General features: G+C 40.2%; 1 protein-coding gene across 1 annotated transcript in view; it reads left to right on the forward strand.

The window, feature by feature from the left end:
* LOC122788738 (collagen alpha-1(XIII) chain-like) overlaps positions 1–25,818 on the forward strand; it is a 239,364-nt gene that overhangs the window by 98,426 nt on the left and 115,120 nt on the right. The window contains exons 8-11 of the mRNA XM_044055631.1: positions 14,047–14,070; positions 16,666–16,701; positions 18,579–18,623; positions 21,015–21,167. Of these exons, the coding sequence (XP_043911566.1) occupies positions 14,047–14,070; positions 16,666–16,701; positions 18,579–18,623; positions 21,015–21,167 (258 nt within the window). The remainder of the gene's footprint in view (positions 1–14,046; positions 14,071–16,665; positions 16,702–18,578; positions 18,624–21,014; positions 21,168–25,818) is intronic.

The following is a 25,818-nucleotide window of genomic DNA, read 5'->3' on the forward strand; positions in this document are numbered from 1 at the left end:
GGCATGGTCCACAGAGGGTAGTAGCTCATGGGTGCAAATAAATGAAAAATTCTTAGGTGGAAGCCATCCATGGCATGACCCCACCCCCAGAACTCCTTTAGGTTTTGGTGTCGGCACCAGTATTACAACAGATATAGTCCAGGGGCTGTTGGATGAGGGACTGAGGTAAGTAGGAAGGAGTGAAGCAGAAAGGGATCCAAAACACATATCATAGCCCTTGACCAGTCAGCAGAAGAGCTCCTTGGACAACATAGCTGTGATTTAACTTGCTATGAAGTTGTCTGCAAAATCTTAAATTAAATGAAATTGCAAACATAGATTTAATCATAAGAACTAAATAATCTTAAACAGAATTGCTATAAAAGAAAAGTGTTCCCTATTTGTCAGTAGTACTGGAGTACTGTAATAGAATTGTCAGTCTCCTTAAATTAAAAAAAAAGTTTTCCTTCAACTGCAACAGGATAATTATTCATTGCCTTCGGTCTTCTTTAAACAAATACAATGTGTTCTCGCATTTGCTTTACATATTTACAAAATCATAATGGATATGCCTACAGTAACATGTCATGTATGCAATGCAACACAGCTTGCAATTTGCTGGTTAGATACTCATGCTGGTCTGCCAAACCAAACTGTAGTGTTCTATAAGGCACTGAGGTTGCATAACAGCAAATGGGCTTATCAGCACTGCATATCAGTGTGCACTGCACAGATTTAATGCTCATTAACTCAGCACTGCATATCAGTGTGCACTGCACAGATTTAATGCTCATTAACTCAGCACTGCATATCAGTGTGCACTGCACAGATTTAATGCTCATTAACTTAGCACTGCATATCAGTGTGCACTGCACAGATTTAATGCTCATTAACTCTGCACTGCATATCAGTGTGCACTGCACAGATTTAATGCTCATTAACTTAGCACTGCATATCAGTGTGCACTGCACAGATTTAATGCTCATTAATTCAGCACTGCATATCAGTGTGCACTGCACAGATTTAATGTTCATTAACTTAGCATTGCATATCAGTGTGCACTGCACAGATTTAATGCTCATTAACTCAGCACTGCATATCAGTGTGCACTGCATGGATTTAATGCTCATTAACATGCAATCAGGCACCTTACATTTTCCAAATCATTTTATTATAAACAGATAGCATCCAGGTATTGATTCTTCACAGTCTTATCAATGCTATGAGCAGAATCAAATTCACAAATGTGCTGATGAAATGGTCAGAGCAAACTTAGTGATCTTTAAATAGTTTACAATAAGAACCATAACAAAACACAAAGTTATTTTTGCAGAGAGTCAAGCCCAAGCCTCCTTGCACCACCGCTGTAGGGGTTTTGCCTCCATACCTCTTTCCCAGTGCAGTATAATTTTGATATTACAGTACATTGCAAGATTTTGTTGCTGACTTAATCAACTAGATGGTTGACAACCATTTCATCAGATGCTTTGGGGTGACCCATTCAAAGCTTCCTATAGTTTCACATACTAGCCTGTTCTACTTCTCAGTTAACTATAAGATGTTATGTAAAAGTTCAACTCATTATAAAAGGGCAGTGGAAACAATAAATGAAATTTAACATCCTTTTTATAGAAAGCCAGCAAAGTACTGTAGCAAATGTGCACTGATCACTGTATTTGAAACATCAGCTTCATCGGTAATCATGCACTCACCCTAGGGAAACAACCTTCTACATGGCAGAAGTTGGACATTTCTTAATGAAACATTAAAGATTACAGAAACAGTTTAAAATTTTTGATGAATAAAAAACACTTGTACCCACAATAATATGAAATACTGCAGGAATATATAGCATTTCTGCAAGAAAGGTCATGGTTATTGTCTGGTTTCAGCCCCAGAGTTCAAGTATACAGAACTCTTTAAAGACTAAGTACCTTCACAGGGAAAACTGCTCTCTGCTGATGAATGGCTTTTTAGGGGAAACTTTTCTATTTTCCAAGATGTGCCAGGTGCAGCACTGAAAAGCCTATGCAGCTGTGGGCATTAGATCCCATATAGGGATTTCTATTCTAAATGCTTTTTTTACTGAGGAGAGTTGTATCTCACAGGAGGCTGCCAGACATGTGAGAGTGTCACTAGAAGCTCCATACAAGTAAGGAAAGCTCTCTTTATGTCAGGCTATAGCAGAAAAAAACTAAATCTCTCCTGCACAAGTCAGAGTCAGCCACCCTGTATAATTGGGGAAACTCCTAAGAAGAGTCATATAAAGGAACATCACCAAAAAGAACCACCTGAACAAAGGCAAAATCAAAGAATAGAAGATTGCTCCTCTTGTATTTATCAGACTAAGAATGCCGTAACTGGTAAGGTGATTTTCCAGGCCCTGGGCCTAGTGTCTCTTTTACCTGCCAGCTTCTTTCTAACCTTTTTGGAGGTAGACATGTCATCTGCTTCCAAGTATATTTTGTTGATCTCCTTCCACATTCCAGACACTCTGGATGTTGAGGTCACTGTTTCCAAAGCAAATAATTCAAAACTTCTGCAGAGGAATAATTCCAGTTGATAAAAAGAAAATGGCTCTTCAGACTTGTATAATGCACAATACCTGCCATAGGGAACAGATCAGCAAATGGTGACCCTGCTCCAATAAGGTTCGTGTAACTATTTTCTTCTCATCTATGAACAGTGTACATCCCATCAAGTTGCAGTCAGGCCTTTTGCATCCTTATGACTCAAGCATTGAAATGCCACTTTCCCAAAAAGCCTTCTATTAAAATATTTTTAAAAAAATTGCCTAAAGAGGATTTTGTACTGTGGTAAAACATGCAGTGGGTTTCTGCACAGCCCTCCACTTCAGGCACTCAACCTACAAAAAGAAACTTGGACCCTAATCTCTAAAATTATAAGATTCTTCCGCAGAAGATAAGGAAATCTAAGCATACATTTCCCAGGTGCCCACCCCCACCCCCACACACAGATAGGATTCAGATGATGAAGAAACTATTTTGTCAGGGTCACTACTGAAGAAAGTCTTTTTTGGGGAGACCCTAAATTTCTTGATGAAACCCTACAAATAGGGGTTCAAGAACATATCCAATATAAAAAGAAGAACCAGAACAGGCTGTGTATGGATGATTCTAAATCAGCTGCTGTACCCATAGTGTTTGAGGCCACCAGAAGGCCTTTGTGACAGCTTCCTTAGAGCTGGATTCACAGCCTCCCCCCTCCCACCCCCCATCCCCAGAAACTTGGCAGATTCTGTTGAGTTCATTAGGCACCCTAGTACCTATACAAGAACTAAATAGTAGAAGTCATAACAGTTTTCCTTGATGTTTCCATGAGATCTCAGTTAGCTTCAGGTCCAAAAACATTCTAAAGCAATAAAGACAGTAACATGCTGGATATGTTTATAGAACAAAAATCTACACATATACTGACTCACCCTCAGGGATGTCAATTTCCAGACCAAGGTGATGAAACACCAAAGAGAGATCTAGAAGTAAGTTAGTAACTAACTTGGAGATCAAGGCTGAAAACCCTGAAAGTGATGATATCCTTACAGTGCAAAAAGTGCGCAAGCATGTTACAAAATGACAGTACAGTGCAACAGCAAGGGCAGCAGGAACAGAAATCATTACAGGAAAAAAAAAAGCTTGGTTCAGAATTAAACTCTTCAGAGTATAAGGGGACAGCTCCATCCCTAGATAGCAATCTTCTGCTTTGTTCTCCCACAAACAACATTTTCAAAAAGCTGGAAGAGAAATGGGAAGTCGTCAAATGAGTTTTCTATTCACTCATTCCTAATAGCAAAAATGAATTGCCCAAGGAATGGCCTTTCTAATACCACATACATTATTTTAGCAGGCCAGGCAGAAGTGAGGCTTCAAGAAGCAAAAGTGGCCAGGCAAGAAAAAAAACAGGAATGTCAAGGATGCCTAACAGCAGCTCCACAGGGTCATCCAAACAGTCATGAGTCCAGAATGAACAACAGTCCCTTCCCTTCTTTTCTTATCCAACCTAAGGTATCTCCCTCACCTCTTTTGAAGCTGAATAATTCTTTCTTGTGAAGCTAAACAAAGATTTCCCCAGATTAGTACATTTTAGACATCATCTGTGCAGGTTTCCAAATAGAATTCAATGTCTTCTCATATTTCTTAGTAATACCTTCCACTCTGGTTGGATTTTCACTTTCTTGACCACTCCTGGTTCAGGAAGCCATATAATGGGGTGCCCTGAAAAAGGAAGGCAACAGGTTTAATTCCTTACTCTTCTTAGTCAGAGAAATATTTGGACATGGAAGCCTATTTAAGACTTCTCAGAATTAAAGCTCTTCTTAAAAGGACAAACATTCTGAATATTTTCCCTGCAGACCCATCCCCTCTTATTGATGTCAGAAGCATCTGTGGTTACTCTGGACCACAAAGATGTCTATTTGCATGTTTTGATTTGCAAAGAATGCAATAAACTCCTCAGGTTCATAGCAGTGAACTTCCATTTCTAGTTCACATTCTTAACCATTGGGCTCTCCACTGTATAGGTTCATACATTCAAAGAAGATCACTAGGCTAACAGCTTAAGAGCCCTTACAAGTCTAGCCAATATAACCCAATTGTACACTGTATAGTGGCCCCAAGGAGCAAGAGGGTGGCGTGGGTTTCTACCTATGTCTTGAGTATCTTACAGACTGCCCCTGTCCATAAGGGACTCATAGGCACTACCTCAGGTGTGAATTTGCAACTCCCCATCTGCATTTGAAGAGGGCCAGGGAAGGGCTTTGCTCATCGTGAATAGGAAGCTTGTTCAAAAAAAATAGAAATCTCTGAAGCACACATCTGTCTCTCCAACATGTTTTATTTGAGTCCCTAGATCAGGTGACCCTCATGCTGTTTGAGTTGGGGATGTGTAACAGCTCAATCAGGGCTGGATTTATGAGAGCCTTGTAGGTCAGGCATAGGTCACCCCTTAATAGTCAGTAGGAGACAGTAACGGGATTAGGCTTTTACTCTATCTACATAGGATATGTTGTTACACCCTGAATTTTCTTTCCAAGCAACCTCTGAGTCACTCCAGCTGATTTAAGTGCCAAGTCAAGTACATGCCAAATGGCACATTGTACTTGATTACTGATTTAATGTGGGCTGAGTACAGTGGGACTATAATTCCTTGGATCTGGAAGCCATACTTTTATTTATAAGATGTGTCACATAGAAGGATTTCCTCCCCACAGTGGACACATGGCGGTCAAAGTTCAGGCTACTATCTGTGTACCTAGATCTCTCACCTCTGAGTCTACTGTTAGGGGTGTGATGTTGATGTTGTAATTTGCAGGTGTATTTGATAATGCGTTTTTTCACATTTAGATTTAGGCCATGATTCTGGCATTAATCATTTGTCTGATCTAGACCCTCCTGAAGGATATCTACATCACTGGGGAGATTCAGTGATTGCACCCAGCTTGCAGTTGTTGGCATACTTTGTCATCCACAAGCCTTCCACATGAGCCTTGACTTCATTAAAGTATATTCTGAACAGGAGTGGTTCCCACACTGAGCTTTTGGTACATCACTAGTAACTCGCCCCTTGCTGGATATGGATTCACCCACTTTAACCACATATCCTGTCCATAGGTTCATAGGTTCATAGGTTGGTACTAGGCTATCAGCCCTAGGGCCTATACAAGCCTAGCCATAACAATTCCCTGGCTATTTCTTCCCACACTATTTACTTCCCTGGACCCCTGTCTAGCAGGGTGACTGACGTGATCCCCGGGTTGAATTTTCTTTCTCCCATCCAATCGTTAAGGTTCCTTTTGAAGAGGACCAAAGAGGCACTCTGCTTGACATGTATGGGCAATCTATTCCAGATCCTGGGGAGTCTCTGGGTCAGGAACCTATCCCTCCAGCATGTTTTGTTTATTGTGATGACAAGGTTTAGATCCCTGGAGCGTGTGGCTCTGAGGGATTGGGATTTCTTTAAGTGTAGCATGTCCAACAGCTCTGGGTTTGACATGGCCTTGTATGTTAAGCAAAGATCGCCTCTGAGTAGACGATATGCAACAGAGTATAGCTGGAGTTTTTTAAGGCAGTCAGCATATGGCATCTGCTTTAGGCCTGTGATTCTTTTAGTGAGGTATTTCTGTGGCCTTTCCAGTTGTTGCAGATGTCTTGAGAGGTACATACCAAACGGGGCATTGTATTCTATAATGGGTCTAATGTGGGATGAGTACAGTGGGACAATGACCTCCTTTTTTCTGGATGAAAAGCCCTTAGTGATGAGGTGTGCCACATAGAAGGATTTCCTGACTGTTGTGGCGATGTGGTTATCGAAGGTGAGACCACTGTCCACCTGTGTCCCTAAGTCTCTTATCAAACTTTCGGTGTTTAGTGTACTGCCACCTATATGGTAATTCACGGATACATGTTTTTTCCCAAAGGGGATAATTATACATTTCTTGGCATTGAGCTTGAGCCCATGGCTCTGGCACCAAGCATCTGTTTCTGTAAGGCCCTTTTGTAGAGTATCCACGTCATTTGGGGATTCAATAATGGCTCCCAGTTTGCAGTCATCTGCAAACTTTGTTATCCAGAGTCCCTTAGTGTTGGCCTGTACTTCAGAGAAGTAGATGCCAAACAAGAGCAGTCCCAGGACTGAACCCTGAGGTACTCCACTTGTCACTTGTCTGGAGCTGGATTTGGAGTCAGCTACTTTTACAGTGTGGGTTCTATCAGTAAGCCAGTTAGCAACCCATTGGGTGACGTAGGGATTAATGCCCAGCTTAGTAAGTTTATCTATGATTCCAGAGTGGGGGATGGTGCCAAAGGCCTAGGCAAGGTCTAGATAGGCTGTGTGGACCACCTTACCCTTGTCCATGGCTCTGGAGACTGATTCGAAGAAGTCAATCAAGTTCAGGAGACAAGATCGGCCCTTCACAAATCCAAACTGGGTGGGGTCCAGTGTTTGAAGGTTGCCAATGTCTTTGTTTCTAAGTTCCATGATAATACGCTCCATGGCCTTGCAGATAAGGCTTGTCAGACTGATGGAACGGTAGTTTCTGGGGTCCAAGGTGGATCCCCCCTTGTGGAGTGGGATAACTGTAGCTGTGCGCCACTCAGTGGGCACGAAACCTGAGGTGAGGCTATGATTAAACATGACACTTAGGTGAGGTGCCAGTTCATATTGTAGTTCATGTAGTACACAGCCCGGGATGTCATCTGGTCCCATGAGCCAATTGGCTATCCACCTGATGGCATAGGGATTTATGCCCAGGTTTGTGAGTCTATTTAGAATACCCAAGTAGGGAATTGTGTCAAATGGCTTGGCTAGGTCGAGGTAGGCAGTATGCACTGTTTTATCATCATCCATGACCTCAGTGACTTTTTCAAGGAAATCCACCAGATTCAGTAGGCGTGACCTGCCCTTGACATAGCTGAATTGGGTCAGGTACAGTGTTTGGAATTTATTATTTATCAGTTCCATGGTTATTCTTTCCATGGCCTTACATATAAGACTAGTCAAATTTATGAGCCTCTAATTTCCTGGGTCAGTAGATGGTCTTCCTTTATGCAGACAGATGACTGTTGCTGTCATCCACTCTATCAGGACAAAGCCAGTCCCAGAGGCTGTAGTTAAATAGAGATCTTAATGGGCCTGATAAGTCTTGATTTAAGCTGTTTTAAGAGGCAACTTGGTATGTCATCAGACCCCATCAATGTCTGTGTTTTCAGCTTTAGAGAGTGCAGTAGCAACCTGTTCTTTGGTGATAATTGGAGGTGGAGTGGTGGAGGTTATTTCTTGAGGGATAACTGGGGTGATGGTGAGGTAAAATTAGAGGTGAATTTGTTGGCCAGCAGATTTGATATCTTCTGAATAATTATAGGTAATGCCATCTACAACTAATTCTACACATTGTTGGGTGTTGCCCTTAAGACTGCGGGCATAACTGAAAAATGCCTTATGATTATCCTTGGCTTTGGAAGCTATTTTTACTACCAAGTATGCTTTCAGAGACTTGACTAGTTCCCAGATTCACTTGTTTAGACTAATGAAGGACATTATGCTCTTTTGTACACATTCCCTCTTACTTCTCAGTAGGATTTTCTTTATTCTGTTGTATAACTTAGTAATACCAGGGGTCCCATCAGGGTAGCTTGTTTTTGTAATTTGACCAGGGTTTATTTTGGCCTTGTACTGCCATTTTGATGCAGTTGTTTGTATGGTCATACATGTTTTTTGTGTATACCTCTACATAGGTTTCTTTGTTTTCTGGATTTGGGGGAGCTTGGAAACCAGCTATGCCATCCCTTAATAAGAGAAAGTTTCCCTGGGGAAGTTCTTAAAATTTTTGCATTACATGGGGGGACTAGTTTTACCTTTATTTCAAAGGAGACCACTTTATAATCTGATCTTAACACTGAAAACATCACACTAGGGGGTACAGTGCTGTCCCATATTTGTGAGTACCAGATCTAGGATATTTGCTCCCTTAGTGAGATTGCAGCCTTGCTCATCCAGGGTATTTAAATGTATACAGTCAAGAAATCCTTGGTCCTGCATGGTAATTGTTCTGTATGCCTCCCAATTAATGGAGGGCTAGTTAAAATCACCCATAATTATGGTATTGGGCTGGATCATGAATGATCCTAGTAACTTCAGTTATGATGTATGGGTTTCCTGATTCATAGTGGGAGACCTGTAGTTAGCAAGAATATGGTAATGGATTTTTCCTGTGGTTAGTTAGACATGGAGTAGCTCAAGCATGACATTGTTTGACCAGCCTTGAGGTGTACTTATCCTTTATGTAGATGGCTATGCCTCCACTTTTTGCTCTTTCATATTCTGTGGGTGGTCAGAATGTATGAAAGTCATTACAGCCATGCACTGCCAGAGTGCTTTCCGTAGCTTTGAAAATGTTTCAGTAACTGCACAGATTTCTGCATTCTTCAGGATGAAGAGAGATTCCAGGGAGTGCAGTTTCTTGTTGATACTCCTAGCACTGAACAGCAACACCATCAGTTTGTCCTGAGTAGCTTTAGTTATGTTAGAAGTTTGTTTGGCAATGCCTAAAAAAGGCACTATACAGTTGGATAATGTTTTGGCCAATATCCAAAAGCCTAGAGGTGACAGGTGAAGACCATCCCTGACAAAGCAGTACGGCCTGTCAGCCATATTCTCTCAGGCTGACAAGTATTTGACCCCTTTGGAATGACACCAGTAGCCAAGCCAATTGTTAAAGTCAATCATTTTCTGCTGGTGTTGTGGCATCTTACTTGGAGATGGTAGAATGCTGCTCAGTTCTAGGCTGATGCATATCTGTGATGCACGGTCTGAAAGATCAGTCATGTCTGTCTTCATATAGTCCAAGGAGGTATGTCTCGGGTCATTCACACAAACATGGACTATGACTGAGTCATACTGGTACTTAGGGGTAAGTGACCTGAGTGCTTGCATGATCTGGTGGATCCTAGCCCCTTATAGGCAAATAACTATAACCTTCTCTTTATCTAACCTGGTAAGAGGGACATCAGTGTGTCTCACAATGGAGTCTCCTATAATCAAAAACAGTGTGTTTTCCACCAGCAATTCCTAGCTCATATAAGTGAAATCAACCCTCTCCTACCACAAGAGTACTGACTTTGACCTGTTTAAAGTAAAATGACTGATATGGAGCCCAAGTGTTAAGGAACCAGAAACAGGTGCCTAATACTAAGAAACACTGAATACAATGTATTTCAGTGCAGTCAGCAGCCCTTACAACAATTTGAAAATGCAACTTTAATATTTAAGGAAGTGCAAAAAAATACATAGCACAGTAAACTTTCACAGTATAATGATAAGTAATATTTGTAGTTGTTTGCATCTGTACAGGGCACTGGCACATCAATCAGCTCTGTGTAAATGTGCTGAATTTCTGCCAGCACTGGAAATACAGAAAACTGACTACTGAGCCCTCTGGCCAATAAAATGTCTACACATAGAGCCCTTTTGTGTGCTTTGCAACTCAAATAGACTAGGCAAACACCTACTGCCACTAGATGAATAATTGCAATCCTTGTAATGTAAAAGCACATTAAAAGAATGTCCAGAGTGAAATGCTACCACAAACAAACAAACTTAAGGAAAGACAATAAGTAATTCAAGCTAACAGCAGTGTACTTTAAACAGCCTATAAGTGGGATTATTCAATGAAAGTACTTCACTTTGTAGAAATGAGCCAAGAGCCACTCAATTGTGCAGAATTTATAAAGGCACTAAAATAATGTAAGTTGATTAATAAGCCCTCCAGCAAATAAAACTATATGCAGGAATCTCTAATGTGTTTCCCCATCCTATACAGGCCAATCTACCTCCCACTGCCACTAGATGAAAAATACTCTGTCCTTTTGATGTAAAAACACAAAAAGGAGCTTGCTAGAGTTTAAAATACACTACCTTACCAAACAGATACCTAGATAATGAATTCAGAGGAAGTAAATCAGTAGAAACAGGCAATGAGAGGCAAAATGCACTTTTTTCAAAATAACCACAAGGAAAGGCAAATAACTAAATCAAGATATCAACAGCAGTGTAAAAAGGGAGGAGTTTATAAAGCCTAATTTACAGTAAGGGTGGGAAGATTAAAAATAACCAAGTTTAAAAAGCAGATCAAGGAATGGGAGGGTGGGTGAGAAAAATAACCAGCAAGGAGTCACCAACAGTGCTTGTAGTTTTTTTGCAGGCCTTGAGTCTTATCAGAAAAGACAAGACCTCAGATGTATTGTGTGTAAGTATCACTGAAGAAACAAATTAACCAATGGAAAAAAAAGCATGTGAAATGTTCAGCTTGGGTAATTTAAGTGTCTATCTGCCACATAAAACAAAAACACCAGGCCAAGCAGATTTCTCATAACAGAAAACAAAATGGAACTGGTAGAACAGAAAGCAGCTCTATCAGTTTAAGCAACTCACAGAGAAAAAAAGAGATTATTTTCCTCACCAGCAGGGAGTCACCAACAGTGCTTAAAGTTTTTTCAGGCCTCATCTTATAAAAGACTGTAGGTAGAGTTTTCACAAAATGTTTTTTCTAGTAGTTGCATCCTAGGGAAGAGTTTCCATGTCTGTCCTTACACGGATGACTGTCTTTTGCAGGCTCAGTCCAAGGAGGAACTGCAGGAAAATCTCTTGTTTATCTTCAAATGTCTCCAAAATGAGGGTTCTGTCTGAATCTCCCAAAGTCCAGGTGACACTCAGCACATGCAAGGCCTTTCAGGAAGCTACTCTGGGCACAGGCCTAATGAGAGCCTTCCTACCTCCCAAAAAAGTGATGTTTTAGGGGGTTTTCCCTGCAACAATTTCAGAGGATGGCCATGACAACAAGGGAGCTTGTCAGATCCCTACAATTGAAGGCATTTATCATCATGATGATGCTGCTGGGAAGACTCCATATGAGAAAGATCCAGTGATACCTAAAGGATCAATGGCTGCAACATACATACTCCCAAGAGAGGGGAGTGCATGTCACGTCATGCTTTCAGAGAAATTAGCTTGGTTGGCTACTCAAACTATGACAACATGAGGATGACATTTCAGCCAAACCCACATACATAAACAAACAGAACCTCAACAAATATACACATTGGACAAGGCTTGGAGACACATGTATGCAACCTATTTCATCCTCATGGTGGAGGATCTGTGGACCCCTACCCAACAGCGTTTGTAACATATTGTCAGACAGAAGCCAACAGGGATTCTTCTATGAAATCCTTAAAGCAATTTAGAAACCAGGAATCTTGCTCTTGAGCACAGACACCACCACTGTCAAGTGGTGCAGAAGAAGCAGGAGGAATCCACTCATATCCAATCTGCAGACTTCCTATTCAAGCCTGGAAGTTATCCCTGCAGTCACAGATAAGTGTCATGGCATCATCTGCACCCTCAAATCCAAACAAAACAACAGATACCTTCAGCAGATTGCTAACCCACAGCCATGAGTAACATTTAAACAAAGCCATCTTTAAAATGCCGAATGAAACCTATGGAGTGCCTGAGACAGACTTCTTCACTTACACAGAAAATTACCAACTCCCAAAGCTCTGCACAAGTTTTCCAAGAAGAAAAACAGACAGTGGATGCCTTCTCACTTCTATGGAACAATCACTTCCTGTATGCATAGCCACATCACCTTTACTACCCAGAATACCGCAGGAGGTAATGCAGGCAAGACCCAGAGAAATTCTGCTGTCCCTTTTCTGTCTAAAACAGCACTGATTTGTCCTTGAAATACAACTGCAGAAGAAATCTTTATAGAGTCCCATCGATTTACTCTCAGGATTGCTAGTAGCCAAACCTACAGGATCTGTGATTTATAGTATGGATGACCTCACATTCGTTACTATTAAACATCTGTTTTCTCCATGTGTGCTTAACATCATGAAATACACAAGAAAAACCTAGCACAAGGTAGTCATATCTAACAAAATGGAAAAGGTTCTCCATTTGCTGCCATAAGAACCATCAATACTTCTGCTCCAAAGGGCTGTGCATTGTACTTTCTTCTCCATCAGATCTTTTTCCAATACAAATTTCCTATTTCTCAGTTAAGGGACATGTTTCAGTGATCTCAGCAAATCTTCTTCATGAGCCACCCCAATCAAACCATATGTTAATAAATTAGCTCCTAAAAGAGGTCTGGCATATCCATCCACCAAGAAGTGCTCTTCCACTGCCTTAGGATTTCAGTTTTGCCTTAGAAAAACTGAACTTGGATCTCTTTGATCTGCTAGCCTGTAATGTTCTCAAATAATTATCTTGAGAGACAGCACTTCTAGTAGCTACTACCTCACTCTAGAGAATGACCACTTTGCAGGCCTTGATGTGCAAGCAACCTTTCACAAAGTTCCACAAACACATGGTAAACCAGAGAACCACTAATTATTTTATGCCAGTAGTAGTCCCTCAACCTTTTTTCCAAAGCTAGGCATTAAAAGTGATGGGCTGTTGTACCTGTTACATGTCCTTAATCTCTGACACAGACTAATCCTGAAACAATTTCTCTCTCTCTCTTCCCATCCTTCTGGGAGAGGGCAACAGACCAAAGTGTCAGCAGCACTCCCTACACTCTGGCCAGCCCATCAGCTTCTGGGTTGCTAGGCCAGCCCACCATCTTCTAGGATGCTAGCTAACCTTGGGTCATTGAAACTGCATGTGAATGCCCTGCACTATACCAACTGATTGGATCTCCCTCAGTATCTATCGGAAATTTTTTTTGAATGAGTGTGTGTGTGTGTGTGTGTGTGTGTGTGTGTGTGTGTGTGTGTGTGTGTGTGTGTGTGTGTGTGTGTGTGTATATACACACGTGCACTCGTGGGCGTGCGCATGTGCTTCTCGGATCTACATTACAAGTGTTTCTTCAATAGCAACTACATTAATAGCAAAGGATGTTATTAGCTATTATCAAAAAAGCAGTTTCCAGAGTAGTTTTTTTCATTTGGTCTTCCTATAGCCAGGCACATTCAATCATGCTACATTATCTTACCAAATTTTCCACATATGCATTAAAGTAGTTAAAAAACAGTCCTTGATCATGTAAAAATGAATGATTACTTCTCACTTTTCTTGATGCATAAGCACTTGTGTTGTACTGTACAAACAAAAGGAAGCCTTGTATTGCTAGTTAACCTGTATGTCAGTCTGACTTTTAATATATGCTTTTTAACTGCAGTAACAAGTACAGATGCATGTAATATACTTACTCCAGCAGCGGTAAGACCCCTCCCAATAAACTGGATATAAATTGCAATGATATGATAATGTAAGACAGAGATTACTTTAACTGAGTTATTTGCTCTACAGATTTTTTTTTTGTATAATGCACATGAAGATAAGTAGGAAGAATGAATTGATGACAGTAGTACACACGACTGTAACATCATATTAGTGTTGTATGGATAGAAATGGCATGCTCAGTTTACCCCCCTATAATCTGGGGGGTTGCAGAGATCTAGAGATAAGATTAGGTGCTATTTAGTCAGTGGTATAAAAAAAATCAAGTAAGAGCTTTAATTACTTTTTTCCTTCAATCTTCCACAGGAAATCCGAACACTCGCCTTGAGAGTAAGTAGTCTTCATTTTATTTAATTTAACTCATAAGATGTAGTAAAATAGTGCTGCCAGGGTAAGAAATGTGCTGCATGAAGAAAATGATTTGGTCTGTTATTGTAAGATGTCAGAAAAGATTTTTGTAAGATAAGATGGAAATATCTGAAATGTTGTTTGCATAACTTCAGCATTCTTGATCATAACATTAAATACCAAATGCCAGTCCCTCTTCATATGAAAGCATATCTATTTGTCTGTCTATCCTTTTTCCACTTTTCTCTTCAGTCTTGTATTAGATTTCTCTGCAAAGAAGGTAATAAATATCAGTGAATATCATGTTAGGATAATAAGTTAAGTTTTATCTTACGTAGAGGACTTATTTTCATTGTTAAAACAGGGGTCTTCATGACATCAGTTAGTTAAGTTTTATGAATTTGAAAAAAGTTCCAGGATTCAGTGTCAACATTTATACCATTTTATGCTCCTTGATGTTTTATGGCACAAATCACAAATTCTGGGTCATGGCATACAGTGTTTGAAGAAATCCATTAATTATTATGAAAGATCATCAGATTTTACAAGATATCAAAAGTTATGCATTATATTTAGAAAGAAGGGAGAAAGGAAATTTACCCCGGGGATCACGTCAATCGCCCTGCTAGACAGGGGTCCAGGGAAGTAAATAGTGTGGGAAGAAATAGCCAGGGAATTGTTATGGCTAGGCTTGTATAGGCCCTAGGGCTGATAGCTTAGTACCAACCTATGAACCTATGAACCTATGCCTTTAAGGCAAATGAGATAGAAAGGGTCAGCATGTATAAGAATAGTTATACAGGTTTACAGGGAAGTATATGTGGCAGTCTGTATCAAGTTTGCACATTACTTATGGAAATTATCGCCAGATTTGTGAGAGAGAACATTTTAAAAATGAGCATTCTGTCTTGTTATTTTGTAGATTAGTTCTCCTAAACGTAAATGTTAGTAAGTGCATTAAATTAAAATAAGTGTTCAGACTCTTGGAATACATGAGCTCTGCTTAGCAGATGGTTCTCACTCACTGCTGTATTACAAAATAAATGATTTGTGCAAGCAGTAAGAAAAGCAATTTGATATTTTTTTCTGGTGTGAAAGATGTGGAAAGAAACTGTAAAACGTGATTGCTGTCGGTCTGGTAAAATATGAGGTAAGATCAGAAATGAAATCAAAGTCAGTCATATGTCGGGTTTTGGCGTGCAAATGGTGTACAAAGTAAAATGGTGAAGGTGCTTGCTTCTGAAAACGTTGCTGCTGCCCATATGAGAACTGTGTACGATTTAAAGTTGTTAGTGGCTAGTTGAATGGTTATGTTCATCAGATAGGATTAGGTGAAGCTGACAATAGACATTTGGTGAAACAGCAACAGGATACGTTGTTGCCATTGCCCCATGCAGCTGGTAAAGTGCATGCTAAAGTGTTTGAGATGTAGGGCATATGGTGCTATTGCAGCACACAGCTGGTAAAGTGCATATTAAAGTGTTTGAGATGTAGGGCATATGGGGCACATATAGCAGATGTTTTTGGAGACCGAAGCTAAATAAAAATAAATAAGTAAATAATGAACAGGATACCAAAAGGAAAAGAGGGTTTAGAATGCCAGAACTTTGTTCAAAACAAAATAGTGCTGTGGATGGAATTTAAAAAAGTGGACATTAGGGACTGAAAAGACATATAATTTACACTTATCAATGGCAGAGAGGAAGTTTTGGTAACCCAAGGATAACTGTGGCACAATCTGTATTTCTGCATGAAAGATAAGTGCTGCAACAGTTCTAACAGATAGAAAAGCACTGCACAGTCAAAGGTCCCAGCATTTACTGGCCATATTTTCTGAACTGCTACTTTGCAGCTGAGATTATAACTTGCAGACAGTATTACAGAGTACGAAAGACAAACTGAAGGCATTAGCTTTTCCAGCAGTATTGGATATGCTTTTCTAATATGGCATGCAAGTGCTTACTAGTGCAAAATCTGTAGCAGGTGCTGATGTTGTCAGAAATGGAAATCAAATAAATTGAACAGTCAAGTTTTTAGCAGATGGCTGGCATTGAGAATTTTATGGAAGTGAAGAATAAATGAGAATAACAGAGTTCAAGATAAAAGTTTGATTTACGTGGTGTTTGAAATGGTTTCATTGGTATCTCCGCAAATATGTGAAGGGCATATATTGCGAGGATATTATTGTTAACAATTATGATTTGTAGTTAAATGCTTCAACAATACCAGGGCCAAGTGAAAGTGCTAATAGCTACCTGGATAACTGCATCTTGTGACTATTTATTGCATGTGGATATGAACTAACCAGTCAGGTAGTGGGAGGGCTGATGGTTGGCAGCCATTTGGAGAAATGCACTCCAAATGTATACATTTCTTATTGGAGGTTCTACATTTAAGATTCTAGGCTGAGACAGCAAACGTTAGTCAAGAGTATCGTAGACTCTACTGTAGCATTTTTGCTCATATATTTTCCAACAACTTGTTTATATTTTTATCATATCAAATACAATTTAATCTTTTAACAATTTATACATTTTGTAAATATGCAAAAAATGTTCTCTGTTTTATTGTTTTAAGGGACCTCCAGGGCCTCCAGGATTGCCTGGCAAGAAGGTATGATCTTTAGTATTCTGTGTTAGTGAGAGTCTGTGCTTAATACATGTGGTGTCTGGAATGCTACTTAAAAGTCAGAGAATGTGGATGTTTCTTCAGTCTTACAATTTGGTGGTTCATTGCAGAGAGAGTTAAGGTTATGATCTGTTAATAAGATTTGTCCTGTAAACCTGTATTTGAATTTATCAATATATACTTAAAGTGTGTGACCCTGATATAGTCAGTTTAACAGACAGTACACCATGATCACCCCCTGAAAAGGTACTTGTGTTTGGTGGGTTACCTGTTCAATAGATACAAAATAAAATTAAGAAAACGTATAAATGTGATTTTTGCACAAACGTTCAGTATGCTCACCATAACCATCCAAAATGCATAATGCTTTGTGACTGACTGCCTTCTTGTAGCCAGTTTAAAAACTGGAATGTTTAGCATAGAAACAATGCACAGTAAGTACAAGGTTCCATCCTGTGGATTATAAAAATATTATCTGGGCTTATAAATTCCTGACTCCAGGGAGAAGAAAAATACAAGCTAAACTATCACAAGATTTCTCATTGTTAAAGAGAACCAAAATATTCATGACAGACCTATGTAAACCTGGAACTAAAGGATGAAAATCTAAATATGCTATGAATATCACGAATAGCAATGAGATTTAATACTTGCTGCCAGCATCACTTATAAGCATGTAGGGCTGCAAATGATCTGTATCCTGTTGAATGGAGTTCAATTCCCACAGTCTCCACAAGTCTATACACTGATTCTGTGCAAGTCATGCACATACATCAGTATTTCATGCCACCCATGAAAAGAAATGTTTCTGAAGTAAATAACATAGCAGAGAAATAGAGCACAAAAATTATCCAAAATATAACTGTTCACGCATTAAGATATGTTATTTTCAGCACATGCACTGGTTCTTTATCTGTGGAAAAAGATGTATGATACGTGCCACAGTACATTCATAAATCTGAGATACTGCTCTGAAACAAAGAACAGTGGACCTGATGTTTCAAAGACAACTTCTGATGTCCAAAAGCATCCAAGACGAAAGTAGGAACTACCAGCAGCAAAAGAAAAACTGTTTATTCGATAAACCAGATGACAATTAGAAAAAAATCCACATTAACGCTCTTAACAGCAAATTGCGTTTTCGTCTTTATCAAATGTGACTTCATCAGATAATAGTCCAATTAATTAACTGAGTCATTAAATAGTAAAAGATTTTCAAAAAATACCCTATCAGGTACCCTACTTTATTAAATATAGTTAACAATAAAGAAGACACATTAGTTTTAAACACTAGAAATTATTTTAGCAATTTAATAATATAAAATATATTGATTTACAATCAGTATTATAAAATTTGATTACATTCATTCATTTTAATATTTATGAGTGGCAGCATTGTGATTGGTCACCTATTGATGCTTTTTAACTGATAGGGTATTTTTTGAAAATCTTTTACTATTTAATGACTCAGTTAATTAATTGGACTATTATCTGATGAAGTCACATTTGATAAAGACGAAAACGCAATTTGCTGTTAAGAGCGTTAATGTGGATTTTTTTCTAATTGTCATCTGGTTTATCGAATAAACAGTTTTTCTTTTGCTGCTGGTAGTTCCTACTTTCGTCTTGGATGCTTTTGGACATTTTTCGCTGGTTTGTTTTAGACTGGTTTTGACTTTACAACTTCTGATGTGCTTGGTATATGCTGTAATGTATACCACCCTAGTAAAACTGTAAATGTAACCACAGTGTGTCAACTGTAGTGACATACAAGTTCACAGTAGTTCGGTGCAGAACACTTCACACAAGAAAAGCATGCTAACCTTCTAATTATTTCATGCTATTTCTTTTGTTTGTTTTAGGGTGAAATTGGGCTACCTGGTCTGCCTGGATTGGATGGTGAAAAGGTAATATCTCCACAATTATTGTATTAAACTTGGGGAGTGGGGATGTACAGGGCAAATGCTTAAATTGGGTTGTAAAGCTTAGAAGTAACAAAAAAAAACAATGCATAAAGACAACAGTTTTGTAACTGCTGATTGCTGTAGTTATGTGAGATTAGGAAATGCTTTCAGCTCAAAGATGATACATAAAAGGAGGGGATTGCTGACATTTATAGAAAGTGATACGTCTATTACTTGTGAAGGGCTTCCCATCCCAGATGTTTAATGCAGCAGTCTGTGTCAGCACAGTGTCTGGTTCAACATCAGTGCATTGATATCTCTCTGTATTCCTCTGTCCCCACCTGGCAATTTCTGTCTTGTCTACATAGTTAGACTTTCTGCAGGTCATTTACTACATTCTGTAAGCCTAGGACACAGCAAGTCAAAAGTGTCGATCTATGTAGCTAGCTAGCTACCAACCTTTCTCTCTCTCTCTGTGTCTTTCTTAGCTGAGTTAGGCCTTTCTGGGGAAACCCAGTGTAGTATTTATAAGTGCCAATGGGTAATCAGTCAGGACACTGGGGAACCTCCTCTGTGTTTATACGATGCACTGTCAGATCTTAACATCCGTCAGAGTAACTACCAACTCAGATAGATGGGACATTAGTTTAAGTCTACTCTAAAGGATGATATCTACTTCAAGTGCCTTGACTGAAGCCCTTAGAATCTGCCATCAGGCCCCAGCTGGGTGGACAGTGCTATATCATCCCCTTTACTGATGCATGGAAGCTGGCAAGGGTAACTTTAAAACTAAGCGACAGGAAGAAATATGTAGGAAGCTGTATGGAATGTTTTCTCAATCTTGAATGATATCACTTCCATCTGGATAGCTTAACAGCATTTATGGTCTCACAGCAGATATCATATTGAAAAGGAGTGATTGTGTATGTTGCATTTATTCCTGCAGGCATCCTGTCACATAAGAAATACAGACAAACTGAATGTTACTCACCAAGGGCATCTGGCTAGTGATTTAAAGTGTAAAATGTCTCCCAAGAAGAACATTGGTTCTTCTAAAGCTCAGCTTTGCCTTCCTCAGCTGGATTTTTATTATTCTGCACCATATCCTGTGTCACATGGGCAGCAAAGGAGTCTGTGTTTTGATTGCATCAGTCAATGTGAGTTTTTTTTTCTCCCAAATACTGGCATCCAGGGTCTTCTATGTGTAAATTAAGCTTGCTTGGAACAAAGTATTGTATGATATATCTTTTTGATTGTATATTTACCACTGTACATATTGTTTGATGTGGAGCTTTTCTCCCCGGGCCTCCACTGTAACTGCACCTCGTTCCAGTCGGACTTTCCCGGTAAACAAATGCAAAATAAAAATAAAATAAATAAATGAAGGTCTCTGTTTATGTCCCCAAAGTGATCATCTTTTCTGGTCATGCAAAGGAAACTGGAGTAGGCAGGCTAATACAACTGCCTATTGTGTAGCAATGACAAGATTTTTTTTAAAAAAAGAGAGACTGAGTCTGTGTTACAGTGCTAGGTCACTAGAAATATATTTCAATGGATTGCACAATGCAAAATGGCTGCAGCAAGGTAAACAAGATTTGAGGCTGTACACTGAAGGGATTCATTTTTAGAGAACAGAATATTATAGCTACACTAGTACAGAGCTTCACTAAGGCCTCGTACTGAGTACCATATGTAGGTTTGGACACCATAAGGAAAACAAGAGGTTAGATTTGTAGATGGTATGCAAAGGAAGGAAACTGTATTCATTAAAGGGATGCAAAGCTTTAATTATGAGGAAAGATTCTGTCAAGTTATTCTGAGAAGAAAAAAGGGATGAATGAAATATGGAATGGGAATACTTGGTTATTAGATATGTAGTTTAATTAATTTCTTGACTTACTTTGTTGCCATTTTAGTATACTAATTGTTTGAAATGTAAGCTGAGAGATAGAGAAGTTAAAAGATGTTAGAAAAGGAAAACTCCCATGGAATGACAAATTCCTGTAGACACATTTCAAAGGGGATATTAAGTAAAGCTTTGTCTTGGAAAAGGTGACCGCTGGTTCATGAAATTCCTTTAACAGTGCAATAGTTAAACACAAATCTGAAAATGGGTTCAGGTTAGTTTGTGATAATCGGTATGGGTATATAAAAGTGAGACTACCTTTCTAGGTAAACTAACTGCTAACTGTAGATTATAGCATTGTGACAGATCATTATTTTTATTTATGGTGACTGTATTGCAATACATTTTAATGAGATGTCTAATCAAGAGATTGTGTCAGAAATGTGAGTGACTAGTACTGTAATGTGTAGAGGTAGCTTGAAAACTGCCAAAAGTAAAACTGGTTTATTAACTCATAATGTTGCACTAACCAACTATTTCATATTTAGGGTCCACGAGGTAAACCAGGAGATCCCGGGGTTCTTGGACCCAGAGGGCCACCAGGAAGAGATGGCAGTGCTGGGCAGAAAGGCGAGAATGGGCGCATGGGTTTACCTGGACAAAAAGGGGACAAAGGAGAACCTGGTGTCTCTGGTCCACAAGTAAGTTAATGTGTCATGTGACTTCTTAGTGAACTGTGTCATGGTTACAAGGCATCTGATTTTCTTGCTCATTCGTGCACTACTACTCAGCAAATCATAACGTATGCATATAGGTTTATAGGTTCTTAGGTAGGTAGGTACTAGGATATCAGCCCTAGGACCTATACAAGCCTAGCCAAAAAGGTACCCTGGCTTTCGCCACCCAAGAAAATTATTTTCCTGTGCCCCTGTTGAGCAGAGCCACAGAGGTGATCCCTGGGGTGAATTTCCTATTTTCCATCCAATCATCAAGATTTCTCTTGAAGAGTGCTAATGAGGAGCTTTGTTTGATATAGATAGGTAGTTTGTTCCAGAGTATGGGAAGTCTTTGTGACAGGAATCTATCCCTCCAGCATGTTCTGTTTATTGTGGTGACAAGGTTTAGGCCCCTAGAGCATGTAGCTCGGAGGGATTGGGATTTCTTTAAGTGGAGCATGTCCAACAGCCATGGGTTTGACATAGCTTTGTATGTTGGGCAGAGATCGCCTCTGAGTAGGCGATATGTGATGAAGTAAAGCTGGAGTTTTTTGAAACAGTCTGCATAGTGCATCTGTTTGAGACTGGTAATCTTCTTTGTAAGGTACTTCTGCGGCTTTTCCAGTTGTTGTAGATGTCTTATAAGGTACATACCAAAAGTGACGTTGTACTCTATAATAGGTCTAATGAGTGACGAGTAGAGGGGAACAATGACCTGTTTTTTCCTGGATAAGAAACCTTTTGTGATGAGGTGTGCCACATAGAAAGATTTTCTGACTACTGTGGCAATGTGATTATCAAAGGAGAGACTACTGTCCACCTGTGTCCCAAGGTCTCTTATCACACTTTCAGTGTTAAGTAGACTACCACCTATGTGGTAGCTCATGGGTACAGTTTTTACCAAAGAGGATGACAATGCACTTTTTGGCATTGAGCTTGAGGTCATGGCTTTGACACCAGGCATCTGTCTCAGTGAGGCCCTTTTGTAGGATGTCCACATCATTAGGAGTTTCAATTATGGCTCCTAGTTTGCAGTCATCTGCAGACTTCGTTAGCCAAAGACCTTCTGTGTTAGTCTGTACTTCAGAAACATAGATACCAAATGGGAGAGTACCCAGGACTGAACCCTGTGGTACTCCACTTGTCACTGGTCTGAAGTTGGATTTGGAGTCTGCTGCTTTCACAGTGTGGGTTCTGTCAGTGAGCCAGATGGCAACCCATCTTGTGACATAGGGATTTATACCTAGTTTAGTGAGTTTATCTACAATTGCAGAGTGTGGGGGGGGTGTCAAAAGCCTTGGTGAGATCTAGATAGGCTGTGTGAACCACCTTACCCTCATCTATGGCTTTGGTGACTGCTTCAAAGAAGTCAATCAGGTTTAGGAGACATGATCTGCCTTTTACAAACCTGAACTGGGTGGGGTCCAAAGTTTGGGGATTACCAATGTCTTTGTTTATAAGTTCCATGATGATACGTTTCATGGCCTTCCAGACCAGGCTTGTTAGGCTAATGGGGCGGTAGTTCCTGGGGTCCATGGTGGCTCCCCCTTTGTGGAGTGGGATAACCATCGCTGTGCACAATTCAGTGGGCACAAAGCCTGAGGTGAGGCTATGATTGAACATGGTATTTAGGTGCGGTGCCAATTCATTCTGTAGTTCATGTAGAATGCAGCCCAGGATGTTGTTGGGTCCCATCTATGCTGTATTCTTGGCTTTGGAGAGTGTGGTTTTTACCTGTGCAGCCATGATTACAGGAACTTTGCATTCTTCTGGTATAGAGATGGGCCCTTTAGGGGGTGAGGGGGGTAAAGTTATCACTGAACCTATCTGCCAGGATGTTGGCAATATCAGTTGGTTCTGTATATTTAGTGCCATTGTGCTGTAACTCAGAGCAGATTTGAGTGTTGCCATTGAGATTCTTGGCATAGCTATAGAATGCTTTGTGGTTGTCTTTAGAATCAGTAGGATTTTGTTTTCATAACTAGCTTTGGAGGATTTTATGAGGGATCTCAGATTCTTACTGAGGCTATCCAGGGAGTTCTTCCAGTCATGGGATTTTACTCTTTTTTGCAACAGTTTCTTTCTTCTGTTGTAGAGTTTGTTTATGGCAGGGGACCACCAGATTGGCTTCCTTTTTTTGAAGGATAGCACAATCCATGCACTCATGTAAGTGCTTATAAAGTGCATTTGTGTAGGATTCAGCAGTCATTCCTCTATTGTCTGTCCACATGGTGTCGTGAAGTTTGCCACTTCTGTCTTAAGAAGCGTGAAGTTGGCTTTGGAGAAATTTTTTACGGTGGTTTCCCTAATGGGCGGTGGGGGCGGGATGTGGATGTCTAGGCTGATTAGCTTGTGGTCAGATCTGACCAAAGAGGAATTGACCTCTGGTGTGGAACACCTATCGCCCATGTTGGTAATGACTAGGTCTAGAATATTGCTGCCCCTGGTGGGGGTGTGGATAAGTTGATCCAAGGCATTGGAATTTATGAATTCCAGAAAATGTTGAGCAAAAGAGTTGGTACATGAGTAGTTTTCCCATTATTAGGGTGTTAAGTTGTACCCTAATACTTTCCAGTGTATCAGGAAATGAGGAGTGGGAATCCTGGGACATGGTGGGGGATCTGTAGCAAGTTACAATTTGGATTCCAGTCTTGCCCAAAGTTAGTTGCACTTGGATAATCTCAGATGCATTATGCTGAGCAACCTCCTTAATGAATATGGACACGCCTCCACCTTTAGTGCTTCAGTCCAGGTTAGGTGGCCTAAAGGTGTGGTATGAATTATAGCCTGGTAATGCAGGGGTGCTCCTTGGAGCCTTGAACCAGGTCTCTGTCACTGCACAGATGTCGATGTTCTCCATTTTAAGGAGTGCCTCGAGTGAATGCATTTTGAGGTTTAGACTTCTAGCATTGAGTAGCATTACCCACAGATGTTGCTTGCTTGTACCTGTTATGGTGGTGAATTTGTCATTTGAACCTTACCTAAAAAAGGCACTATAGGGGTGGCAAGAGCCTTAGCCAGTATCCGGAATCCCAAGGGCGGCAGGTGCAGGCCATCTCTGGCAAAGCATTGTGTTCTGTCGATCATATCATCCCAGGCAGACAGATACTGGATCCCCTTAGAATGACACCAGAAGCTTAGCTAATTGTTGAAGTCAATCATTTTGTCCTTATACTGTGGTATCATTCCGGATGATGGCAGGATGCTACTCAGGGCTAGGGTCATACCTGCCTGGGCTACAAGATCAGAGAGCTCCTCCATGTCTCTTTTCATGTAGTCCAGGGAGGTACATTTCAGGTCATTCACACCAACATGGACAATGACAGAGTCATATTTGTACTTGTTGTGGAGTGACCTGAGTGCATGCATTATGTGGCGGATCCTGGCACCTGACAGGCAGCTGACAGTAACTTTCTCCTTGTTTAGTCTGGTGAGTGGAACACCAGTGTGCCTGACTATAGAGTCACCTATGACTAGAGTGCTGTGTATGTTGTTATGCCTTATAGGCTGTGGTTGAGTGGCACACTGAGTTTGTGGGCTATGTGTTATTTGGGTTGTGTTGGGGGTGGAGGTTGCATGCATTTCTGCTTTGGAGGTCTCTGTTGCTTGAGCAGATTTTTATTGAGAGCCTCCGTGAATGTAGGTGTGTATTTTGTTGTGCTATGTGTGTGCTTTGGTGGTGTAATTTTTGAGGGACTATGTGATGAGTGTGGTGTGGTGCAAGTGTTTACCTTCTCCTCTTGACTGTCTAGTCCAGTTTTGGGTGAAGAGAGCTTTGCTTCCAGCTTGGCTATATAAGTGCATCTTTCACAGGTTGTAGTGTTGGGTGGTAGGAGGAGAGGGTTGTCTGTGTACATAAGACAATTGCTGCATTGCCCCAAGATGCCCAGATTCATCAGGCAGACAGGAGAAAACACCTGGAGCTGACCCTTAGACATGCCTGGATAGGTGCTTATTTATTAAGTACTAAAAACTGTTTTCCTCTGCACAAGTGAGGAAAGTTGAGTGCTGTAGTAATTTGTAGCTTATTTAGTGCTTACAATGAGTTCTGAATAAGTGTTGAGCTCAAAGAAACAGATTTGAGTGCTAAAACAAAAAAACTAGCTAGTTCTAAGGGAAATTTTGAAGAGCAGACTTCATGGCACCAGGAATAGTTTAACCCTAGCTAAGCGACGATGCATAAAGTGTATTTTTTTAATATAACAGTAGCAAATGAGCAAACTGATTTAAACAAATTAACCAATAAAAAGCTAAAAACTGAGCCCCATTCCAGCAGTCTTCGATCAGACAAGTTCTAACTCCACACTCCTGCCACTAGGATGCAGGGGAACCTTCTCCAAAAAAAGATGGTCTGGATTAGTGCTCAAGTTATACAAACAAAGCTAGATTCAGCAGGTATGAATTTAGTCTATGCTACAGCAAACAAGGCGTACCAATTTCAGAAAGAAACAGTTCAAATAAGCAGACACAATAAGCCTTTAACCAGAAACTCCCAGCTCAGAAGGGCAGAATCTAACCTCTCTTCCCACAAGAGTGCAGACCACAAACCTTCTTAATGTAAAATAATTGGCCTGAAGCCCAAGTGCTTAAACCCGAACTAATACACTTTTAGAATAACAGACACTGAGCCTTCAAT

The sequence above is a fragment of the Protopterus annectens genome, chromosome 14.part0 (genome assembly GCF_019279795.1).
Source record: "Protopterus annectens isolate FY-2018-M chromosome 14.part0, PAN1.0, whole genome shotgun sequence".
Taxonomy (NCBI): domain Eukaryota; kingdom Metazoa; phylum Chordata; order Ceratodontiformes; family Protopteridae; genus Protopterus; species Protopterus annectens.